At 39.3% G+C, this 12176-nt stretch overlaps 1 protein-coding gene across 4 annotated transcripts in view; it reads right to left on the reverse strand.

The window, feature by feature from the left end:
• Positions 1-12176, reverse strand: part of AIG1 (androgen induced 1) — a gene marked incomplete at both ends in the record, with an annotated part of 218170 nt that overhangs the window by 150351 nt on the left and 55643 nt on the right. For 3 of the 4 annotated variants that reach the window (XM_084227777.1, XM_084227776.1, XM_084227775.1), the window contains one exon: positions 11466-11621. The exons of the other annotated variant lie outside the window; for it this stretch is intronic. In XM_084227777.1, coding sequence (XP_084083903.1) covers positions 11466-11621 — 156 coding nt within the window. The remainder of the gene's footprint in view (positions 1-11465; positions 11622-12176) is intronic. 4 annotated transcript variants of the gene reach the window in all.

Raw genomic sequence — 12176 nt, forward strand, 5'->3', positions numbered from 1 at the left:
GCACTTCAGATTTTTTTTTCTTGGCATTTGGTCTACCTGAATTCCCTCACATCTGTTCAGACTTCCTTCAGAACTGCTGACCAACTGTGGATTGGTGTTTTTTGTTTTGTTTTGTTTTAGTTTTTATTTTAGTTTTTTTTTTTTTAGTTGAATAACACTTCTCATTAATTAAGAGCCAGGAGGTTATACTAATTACTCTGAAGATCAGCAGTTCAGGAGGTGCGAGGATTGAGAAGAAACATCTGTTTTGATGCTGATCTATAAAAAGATCCAGGAGACCCATGGAAATCTACTTCATGTCAGTGACTTTTTCCTTAGTTTCCTTCCTCCTTCCTTACTACCCTTGTTACTTGAGACTCTCCAAGTGCAAATGTCATTCATCAAACATTCCTGAGTGGGTCCAATGCAGCAGGCATCCTGCTCTAGGTAGGACTAAGCCAAGCAAGAACTTGCAGGCATGTGAGCCAGCATGGTGGCAGCCTTGTCACTCCTCAATGCCCCGACCCTGTTGACATGACCGTCTGCAGGGATGAGTGAGCTTCCTGTCTCCTACAGCCTCTTGTTGATATACAATCCCTTCTAGATGAAGTGAAATCATGTGATAGCTTTTTATAGTAACTGGTGCACAGCACTCAGTGTTAACTGCAATTGCCAGAAGTCTATTAAAGTTCTCTTCCCTTTTGCCTGACTTGTCTCACTTTTCAACATAAAGCGTGTCCTTCTGCAAAATTTGTATATGCATCTTTCAACATAAGACAGAAGACCCTGGTCCAAATAGGCAAGGTTACATGTAGGAGGCTGTGCTGAACAATACTGAAGCCCAGGAAGTGAAATGACTTGATATGTACCCTGTCAAAGTCTGTAGAAAATAGGCAGAGGGATAAATTATAAATGAAAGAAAGAGCAGACTTAACCAAAAACATACTTGATAAGGCAAAAACAAGTGGCTTTGAAGGGTTCTTAGTAAATATCTCACTGGGTAGGCACAGAGCATCGTCAGGGTACCCAGGTAGAATATATAGAGTCACTTCCTGGCAAAAATATTCTTTTACAGTAATGTAGCTATGAACTATGCCTCTTGGGAGATTAAAGGTGATATTGGATAAACTTGGGAACAATTTTTTTAAATGTAGCTAATTCTATATTGATTGAATACTATTTTCACATATTAAAAGCAAACATAGTGAATGATAGGTGGTAACTTAACCCAGTGTCCAATGGTTGAAGTGAGAAAACAAAGCAGGGTTTTCTTTTCTTGCAAAAAATTGTATTTTGCAAACCAGCCAGAAAATTGTAGAAAATCATTGTCTTTATAGTCTGAAATTATTTATCAAAGGGAAGCAATAATAAGCACAAATGAGGAATCTTTTCTACAATAATCTCAAGAAAAAGATACAGTAAGGACCATTCATCCAGATTCTGCATAACTCTCTTTCTTATTTTGATGCATTTTCCTAAATTAGAAATTGTGGTCAACTCAGACTTTGTGGACATACCTAAAAATATCTATGAGGTTAATGATGAAAAGCAAAGTTAGGTTTGATTGTCAAAAGTTTAGAGTACTTGCTAAAAAGCAAACACACCATGAGTCAATGTTGGGGTTCAAGTCCTCATGCTGTTTACTAGCTGTGCACCCAGTCAAATGACCTGTCAATGGGAACCATGTCTCAATCTATAAAATGCAAACATCTTCTATGAAGGGCATGATGGAAATTCCTACCTCTTGGGGCTATGAGATGAAACAATTAGAGTAAAGGTCTTTAGCACAGTGTCCGGCCCACAGTGAGCGTGTAGCAGAAGTTAGCCTCATTATTAGCATATTCCGGCTTTTGAGGAATTTGTGGGTTTTGCCGCTATAGGAGTGAGACAATGAGAAATCTCAGAAAGTGCAAATGGAACTGTCCATCCACAGGCTAGAAGCAAAGAGAAAGGCAACAGTGTCTGCCTCTGGGTGTGTGGTGTCTTCTTCAGACTTTAAGGTAATTTGGGGAAGTCAAAGGAAACAGCATTTCTAAATATTCATGTAAAAATGTTACTCTATGGATGAACCAGGGGCTGTTTTTCTTTGTTGACTCAAAGTTAACCTTGTTTCAGCTTTAACAGCTCTGGGAGTACTCACGTTCAAGTTATTTTCTAGGAGCCCTTGAGGTCTTTTTCTATTTAGTTATTTGTGCTTGTATGAAGGCAATCGTTCTAATCTTGCAGTTGACAAACACTATGATTTCACTCATGTGGAAGATAAAGAAACAAAAGTAATGAACAAGCAAAATATTATAAAACTAAAGCTAACTCTCAGCTAACTACAATAACAAAATAGGGCTCACCAGAAGGACAAGCAGGGCAGCAGGCAAATCTCTTAAAAGGGGTCAGCTGTCTGCTGCAGACATTGGAGAATTGATGTGGTATGTATAGCTGTTGGTGTGAGGTGCTGTACACCTGAAACTTATGTGATGTTATCAACTAATGTTACGTCAATAAAACAAAATATTTTTACTGAGGGAGAAATCCTCCTGAAGATTACATGAGACAATAAAGTCAGGAGCAGAAAATTCCCTCAGTCTAGGATTTAGGATTCTGCCTCATTTCACATCTCTCCCCTACCTCCTCTTGATGAAGAATGAACAAAACAGTAGAGAACCAAGAAAAGCACAAAGCAAATGGGGGACAGATACCTCTGGCTCCCTCTGACAAAGCTCCCTTTGTTTTCTGCCAGTGGTATCAGACCTTGCTAGGTGGCCCAAATTCTTGCTCTTCTGTTGTAAGGTCAGGACTGGGCACAGTGCAGGTTTTCTGATCCCATGCAGACCGGGTAAAGGAGGAGTCAGAGTCCTCAGTAGTTTTGCAGGTTTTTTATTTGGGGTTCACCAGGCATATGGCAGGCAGGGGTGCTGGCTGGGGGGCTGGGAGGCTGGCAGGCCTCCCAGCCCCCAGCAAGTCTTCACTCTATCTGGGCTCTCTGGCGTTGGTTCTGCTGCTTCTCGGCTTTTCTTTCAGCTTCGGCTTTGGCTTTTACTGCTGCTACTGGTGCTGCTGGCGTCCCCCCCGTGACGCCGCCCTTAAAAGCACAGTCTTAACTCAGCTGAATCCCATCTACCTATGCCCATACCCTATTCCAGGTGCCCGCCATCAGGCATGCATTCAGGACAAGGATCCATCATCTATCCTGATGGCGGAAGGGCAGAAAAGCCTGACATTTTCTTTACCCTACATCTGTGCAAATGAAGCACGAAAAAAATTGACAGGAAAAAGGGAAGTTCTGCAAAGGGAATTTTCTGGAAAGATGAACTCCAGAGGAGCTGGACTAGTTGGGACTTGAGAACTGTGGCTACACACACTCTCCCTTGCCAATTCCCCAATCTCCACATCTTCCCACCTGCCCACCTGTGTTTCCGGGACATGTCCCAGAGTCAGATTTTGTACCTCAACTTTTGTTTCTAAGAAGTTATAAAAGGGCATAATAAATGAAAGTCCTATGATGGACTGGCAATTTGTGGTAAGATAAGCAAATCATAAGCATAATCGCATGGGCACAAACAAACATTAATAAGTTGTGTGTAGGTGGAAAGTCCAGTAGCTCCTTCCTTGAGGGGAAACATTCCTTTTTATATCACTGTTCTAACACAGCACACTTCGATCTGACTTAAGCAAGTAAGAGTCACCCCAAAACACCCACAGGGACTGTAGCAATTTCAGGAACACCCACAGGGCAAATTGTTATTTCTTTTTCTACAAAGAACATGTTTAGAGTAAAGGAAGTGGGTAGGCATGAGAGAGAGAGAGTTGGAGTGTAGGGAGAGTGATATGCAAAGGAAGAAGAAAAATGTGCCTATTTCTTTCTTTTTTTAAATCAAAAATTGATATTTCGTCTTGTTCTTGGACCCCCAAACATGGGCATACACAAGATCTTACTTTAGGAGTCATATTTTTGAGAATGGGAGTCATTTATCTATTTTATAATGTGTATCACATTATTAATGTCATGGAAGATCAAGTCTACCTTTTCTTGACCTCAAACTTCCGATATATATTTTCCTTATGGGTATAAAAATGGGAAGAAGATATCTTAATTTTCTTTTATGGCCTTTTCCTCACAGAAAATGGAAACTCTGTGAAATGATAATCAGGGGATGGTAGCTCTACAATTTCTAGGGATCTGTTTAAAGAAGACTTTACTCATTAAACCTTTACTCATTAAACCTGAGTTGGTGGTCTACAGCCAGGACCACCTCTGACAAAATTTGTATGGTGTTCCAGAAATGGAACATAAACCATTTAATCAATTGTGCTGGTGATCTAATTTTCCTTAAGAATTTTCAAATGTCTGTTTATGATACTACTGATGAGAATGCACCAAAAAATGGCATTGGCAAAAGATTAATGAAAAAAGAAATCTTTTTTTTTTTTTGGCTATGACAGAAAATGTCCATGATTAGTTTAGTCAGTTTTATCCCATTTTTCATATTAACACAAACACATAATTAAGTACTTCAAATGCTATTTATTTTTCTTACTTTATATTTAATTGTTATTCTCAAAATGTGTTCCTTAGAATCTGTCTTCAAACTCCTGACTTTGTTTGGGCTGCAATGTGGTCAACCCAAAGGGTAAACCATAATTAAGCAGCTCTATGGTAACCTCATTCCCTCCCACTCTACTTGCTTCTCCCTGTCTGCAGCAGGTTCTACCCATGAGACAGTCCTCATCTAGGAGACCTTCCAGGGAAGAATCATTGGCCCAATGAAGAGATTAACACTCGGGGAGAACTCCTTAAATAGCTGCTTCTGCTTCTCTCTTGAACATGGTTGTGAAGGGTGTGATGTTCGGTTCTTTATCATCCTTGTTGATAATGCAGTTTGCAAGACCAAGGACAAAAAGCCTACACTATAGAGACAGAAAAGTGGGAAATAGAAAAGACCAAAATCTCAAATGATTAAGACTGAGAAATACCATCTTAAAACTACTTGTTTATAGGCTTCCTGTTGTCTGAGATATTAAATATCTTTATTGCTTAAGTCATGCTTGGTTGGATAGTCACTCCATGAATATTGACTTATTTAGACATTGCTCCTGATAACAGAAATTAAACATGCCACTTTCATGTCCTCCTCCATCATATTCCAAGTTGGCAGAGGCACACTCTACAGAAATGAAAAGATAATCATATAACGTGTCAGGTAGTAATAATCCTTCTGGAGAATATAATGATAAGGGGTACCTCATCTATGAGCCTTCCCTCTTGGGCAACTCATTTCACATTCATTTCAGTATAGGGCATATGATTTGCTCAATAAGAAATGAGCTGGGTTTTACCATAAAGTATAACTTAGTAGATATTGTATTTTTAACTTCGAAGGTGAAGAGAAAGGAAAGAGGCATTTGAAGAAGCTGAAGCCATCAATGAAGGCTTAAAGAAAACAGAAAGTTTGATTTTAGGTATCTGTGTGAAAATTTAATAAAGAGAGGATCAACGGATATTAAGTGTATTTTTATATTAAATCCAGAGTTTGTAAAACAAAATAAACCATGAACTTTTTAAAAATTTTACCTTAATATCAAATAGAATCAAGTTCTCTTTTTTTATGTTACATTGACAAGTATTAATATTAGTAATGTATATCAATTAATATGTTTGATTTCCATTTAAATCAATCTCATATTTAAAATCAAAAATGAAAAAAAATTTAACTGGAAGGATATAATTATCTACATTTACATGCACCACAAATTTTTTCTCAAGTCCAGCTTAGAGTTACAGTGTATGCCACTAAGTGTAGAATTTCAAGAATTACTTTTTAAAAGTAATTCCTGGTCTTGATATGCATTTCTCATACCTGTGATAATGGCTCATATTGAAAAGACCAGAAACAACAAGGGCTGACAAGGATGTGGAGAAAAAGGTATACTCCTACACTAATGGTGGACATGCAGACTATTTATAGCCCTATGGGAAGTAGTATGGAGGTGTCTCAAAACAGTTCATTTGATCTGCCATTTGACCTATTAATTCCACTTCTAGAAATCTAGCAAAAAAATTCAAAACTCTAATTCAAAAACAAACTTGCACTCCCATGTTTACTGCAGCACTATTTACCCTAGTTAAGTTATGGGAAAAAAATTTACATGCCCCAAACAGTTGAGTGGATCAAGAATATGTGGTATATATACAAAATGGAATATTACTCAGTGATGAAAAAGATAGACTTATGCCATTTGTGGTAATATGGGATGGTGCTGGCCGAGAAAATGTTAAGTGAAATAAGTCAGAAGGAGAAAGATAACTACTGGATGTTGTCACTAGTATGTGGAATATAAAGTAACTAAACTAAGAGTCATATAAAGACAAGCTTAAAAACTAATCCTTGACAGCTGAGTACAGAACTGAAGTATGCAGGGGTTGATGGAGGGAGGAGGGATAAACTAAAGAGGGAAGGAAGCATGTCCACCATGATGGTGGACAATGGGCAATTTGGTGGTGGACAGAAAGTGGTACTATCTGATGGGCGTATGCAAATATTATCTCAATTAAAAATAATGGGTAAATTTAATTAGAAAATAAAATAAATATTAAAAAATAAAATAATTGTGGGATAATTTTTCTTTGAGTTTGCATTTGAGATTTCAGTTTCCATTTTCCACACACTTCCAAAGGAAACAGGTACTATACAGTCCCCATCACAGGCAAAATCAAATTTTAAAGATTCTGGACTAGGTTGGTACATGTAAAATCTTCACCAAGTGTAAGAGCACAATTCTAATACCGCAGAGGTTTACTTAACAGAGAGTTTTGAAACTAAGCTCAACCATGAAAGCCAAATCCCCCCAAATCTCATCCTGGCTGGTTTGCTCTTGCTATACCCTGGAGCAAAGGGTATACAACCCTGGGGGAGGTGGTGAGATGTGACAGTGTGTATGGTGCCAGCCAAGCAGTTACAAATGAATGGGATACATAAATGTCAATAAATGGAAAATGCATGGCTGTTTTTTGTCATTAAAAGGGAAATTGGATAGCAACTAGAGACACATAGAGGATTTTAGATGGGGGAGTTTCATACTCATCCTCATCCTCTTTCTTTTTTTTGGTTGAAAGCCTTAGCCTTCTCTCTTAACCAGAAGAGGATCTGCCAGCACAAAAGTCAACAAACTCACAGGAGACAAAAGACATTCTTGGTTTGATTGCTCCTAATAAACTTCAGTGCTTCCAGACCACATAATGTCATAGAATTATTTGTAATGCTTCTTTAAAAGGGTGACAGAGTTCAGAAATAAACTGCACATGGTAAGAAGAGCCTCCCATGGGTTATCCCTGCAAAATGAGTTGCAAGGCTTTGGGAGTGGTGGTGGTTTCCGGCCATTAGCGTTACTAATCAAGGCCAGCTTAGCATTTATGGGAATCTATACACATCAGGATGATACATGTTATGTTCACTCAAACAACCCTGCCTAATTTCTTCAAGGTTATGCTAAAACAAAACTTTACTCCAATTACCTTTGATTGGAATGTTTCATTATTTTTATAGATACTCCAGATAGTGTCCATGAAGTAGACACATTCAGTCCATGGGTCACAAAATCATATTTAGTGCTTTAAGCCCACATAAAGCAATTACTGTCAACTCTCAATTAACCTTGTTATTGGAGGAAGCATTAGTGGAGAAAATACAAATCCTAGATAACCTACTTGTGTCTTTCTTGCTGCCATAGTTGCAGCTGAGGTGAGAGAGAGTGAAGAGAGAGAGAGAGATAATGGGCACCTTCAGGAAAAGCTTGGGGCTAAGAGGTCTCTTCAGGCAAATTTGAGCAGAGGTGATAGATTCAGCTACCACTCTGCTCACTTTTTAAGCCCTGCACTAGCAGGAAAAAATCGCATTACTTTCCTAGAAATTTCTGACTGACAAAAAAAAAGGCCTGAGGCAGAAACCAGCAGAAGGCATCTGGGAGGCACACAAGGTGGGCAGTCACCTGGGCTCAGAGCCAAGGGGACTCAGGATCAGAAGCAGGCTCTAAGTAGGGGCTCTGACCTTCCTCCTTGGGAGGCTCCAGCCACACCCAGTGCTATCTGGGCGCAGGGAGAGTGCTCAGGTGTTTTGTCTTGTAAGATATGACTGTGTCGGGCCTCCCCAGTGGTACAGTGGGTTGAGCACAGCGCTGTGAAGCTGTCTGCAGCCTCTGTAGCGCGGGTTCGATTCCCGGCCAGCCAGAGAGATTCCCACATGGCGTGACAGACCTCTCCTGTCTCGCCCGCTGCTCCCCTCAGCAGTGTATCTCAGTCAGTCCTCTTGTTCTGCTTCCCGACTCTGTCTCTGGTGAATCCTCTCACCCTCCCGAGCCTCTGGCCCATACCCCAGTTCTTGTCAACCAAAATAGAAAAGGTGCTTAATTACAAATACTTTAAATAACAATCATTTGCACACATGATAAGCATTCTTACACTTCAGAAACCTACAGATAGAAGTATAGGCCCATCCGTGGCTGGGCATTTCATTCCTTCCATGCTATTCCATCCTTCTGATATAATGAACCCTTAGGGCCAGACACTTCCCTCCCAGGTTTACAGTAAAGGGGAGAGTAAAGATGATGCCTCTTCAAGGAATTCCTTGAGGAAACGTTCCAAAAAGCATTCTCACTAAGCAAGCAAATCTTAAGTGATAAAAATAAAACAACAGTGGAGTTCCAGACCCTACTGAACAATTGAAGGCTATGGGGGTGGGGGAGATCCAGAAAAGGCAGAAGAAAGCTCTGAAGTCACAGAAAGATAAAGGGACAATGAAAAGGAAAGCTGAGGAATAAACTTAAGGAAAGAGAATTGAAAAAAACACAAAACTATGTTTTGATGAAAAAAATATTTGAGTTCAAAATGCTTATAAAAAGTCAAACTTATCCTCTGTAAATATTATTCTGCAAACAATTAATGGGCACTGGGAAGCAGGTATTGATCTGATTTTTCCCTCACAATTAATATCTGTGTTAGAGTGGGAAATCAGATAGATAGTGAGTGAATGGATACAAAAAAAATCAAAGAAACATGGAAACAGTGAAAAGAGTAAGGAAAGTTCTAGAGAATATTAGTCAGGATTATTCTTTTTTTGCTTAGAAGAACTGGGGTACAGGCCAGAAGTGTTGGGAGTGAGAGGATTCACCAGAGACAGAGTAGGCAGCAGAACAGGTGGATTAACTGAAATACACTGCTGAGGAGAGCAGTAGGCAAGACAAAAGAGGTCTACTGCATCATGTGGGTCACTTCCCTAGCCCGTATCGAACTCAGGTCTTAGTGGTGCTAGCACTGATACTAAAATACTAGACCACCAGGGAGGCCCCCCAGGATTATTCTTAATGAGAGAGAGAGAGACAGAGTATAGAGAAACTTCAAAAGCTTGGGGGTGGGAGGAGGCTAATAACTATAAAAGGGAAAGTGACTCAAACAACAGAAAATATTATGAAAAATATAAATATTGACTATAAACTATCAGTAGGAAAGAGGAAAAAAGAGCTTAAGAAATCAGTAAAACTGCATGTCTCTGATTCATATTTTATTCTTTAGATTCTATGAAGCACAGCTGCCAGGGAAGCCACTCGCAGGTGTAATGAAACAGTGATGTTACGATTTGTGGATACAAAGTGGGGATGGGGATTAAAGATATTTTTACTTTTATTTTGTCTTTAAAAACAGTGATTTATGGAGGACAAATATGAGAAGTAATCAAACAAGCAAACAAACAGATACCTATTCTTTTTTACAAACATGGACTAAATTCAGGAAGGACACTGAAATGACAGATATCTCAAGTCTCAAGCAGGTGCAAAAAGTTTCTGGCCAAAGTAATGTCAAAAATGTCTAGAGGGCATGTGTAATAAGCCTTTGATGAGAGTGGCAAGACTCATAATTTAAGCCCTAGAGACACAGTTTGACACCACATAACAGAAGGAGAGGCGGAGCTAAGAAGAACATGTTAATATTCTATTCCTTTTTACTTTTGTATGGTGTTACTATTGTATTACTTTAGTCAAGGAAGACTTCCAGAAAAAATGACATGCTTATGGAAATTCCCAGGAAGTGAAAGGTAAAAAGAAACAAAGATAGACTGAGTTTCTAGAGAATTCTTTCATGCAGAAATTATACATTTTTACACTTGATGCCAAAAGGAATTTTCTGTTATATGACTTTTCTGATAGGAAGCATTTGAGCTATATAAGGTAATGTCAAAAGGAAATATTAAATAGTAAGTGCAGCATTTGATCCTGTTATTTTAAGTAACAGGATTTGGGATGGCAATCTGAACACCCTCTTTGAGTTTTCAGAGGGTAAGGATGAGAATGAGAAGAGAGTGACCAGATTAAAATACTTTCCTGGTGCTGTTAAGAGCCAAAGGCTACTTCATCCAAGAAAAGACAACTCAGTACATAGAACAAGCAATCGGGGACGATCTGGATGCCTGCTGATTGGACTTACAAGTACAGAGAAGCTCCTGCTAGTTCTCGTTCTGGCAAATATGAGTCATTGGAAGGACTTAAAAAAAACCTTTTTGACTCTTCCTACAGTGGACCTTGAAGTAGCAGTACATGTGCCAGCCTAGAGCCCTTGGGCTTCAGTTTTCCCAGAATCAGGTGACAAATGAAAGGCCTGAAGTTGAATATGGTAATACATTCTTACTTGTCCTTCCAATTTGAGATTTCCAAGAGTTCACTTCTACCTCTGGCAAGACACAGGTTAAAATCTATAGAACCTTATCAAACGCTGTTTCTTTAAGAAAATACGGTTCATGTACAAAGGGTGGATGATTGACAGACTTGTGAAGGCACTCAACTGATGGAGGGAATCTCACTAAAAACAATGAAAATCAAGAAAGTCAGAACAGACCCAAATATTCAGCAGCATTTGCTTAAATGACATTAACTAAGGGCATGGCTGGGTAAGAAAACAAGTAGGAGCTAAAGCTGATTTCCCCTCTCAGGTTCAAAAAATACTAGAATGGTCACAGACCCAAGGACTGTGCATTTCAAACTGCTCATGATGCTGATATGGGTTAAACATGCCACCTACTTCTCATGTAACCCCAACTCATAGGTCGATGTCCTAACCCGCAGTACCTCAGAATGTGACTGTGTTTGGAGGGAGGGACTTTAATTAATGTTATTAATTGAATCAATTAAAGTTAAATTAGGTCATTGGGGTATCCTAATCCAATACAACTGGTGTCCTTATAAGAAGAGGAACTAAGATGCAGACACACACAGAGGGAGGAGCTTGTGAAAACACAAGGAAGAAGTCAAGTACAAACTCAGGAGAGAGGCCTTGACTATGAGAAAATAAATTTTGTTTTAAGCCACTTAATCTGTGGTACTTTGTTATGGAAGCACTAGCAACCTCATACAGAAACCTCCTAGAACAAGTCCTTTCTTTCCTCTCAGAAGTCAGAAATAAGACCCAAGTTTCTTTTGTGGTTAAATGCATCCTACGTTATACTCACAACCCCAACAGGAAAGGCCAACACAGCCAAGATCCAATCCCGGAGCGAGATGAGCTTCTTGAGCTGTCTTTCTTGCTCTTGGTTACCACTTCCTCTAGTCAGAAGACTGGAGAGGTCGGTCAGCACGCAGACGCCGAAGAAGACAGCCTGGATGACCTGAGGGAGACAATAGCTGTTATAAGATGTATAGAGAGACATAAGTGTTAAAAATAATAATAATAACAGTAAAAACACAACAAAGCAAAAACAGACAACAAGGAGGAGGGAGAGGGAGGGAGGAAGCACAGGGGACTGAGGTGAGGGTGCATGGGTGCCTTGGGGAAGGAAATTCTACGGGAACTCAATCTGAGGGGGTGGGAGAAGCAAATATTGTTTAAAAAATTTAAAAATAAAAAAAAAGATGTATAGAGAAAACCAAACTTTACAACAGCAAACAAGCCACACATTTGCAACACAACATGTAAGAGAGGATCAAAAGCATATTTAAAGAGTTGGCCCTACCAATAAATAAATAAATAAAAAGGTATGATGTCTACAACTGGCTATCAAAGATTAGAAAGTTCATCTCAAAAACACTGCCCCCATCTGTGCTCATATCAAGACAGTTGCAAAGCATGCGTGCACACACGTGTGTAGAGACTCCACAGAAAACAGTGTCAATTATCCAAATGACAAGTGCATTATTTTAAATATCATACCTGTGTCTAGTTA

Source organism: Talpa europaea, assembly GCF_964194135.1.
Source record: "Talpa europaea genome assembly, chromosome: 2".
Classification (NCBI taxonomy): domain Eukaryota; kingdom Metazoa; phylum Chordata; class Mammalia; order Eulipotyphla; family Talpidae; genus Talpa; species Talpa europaea.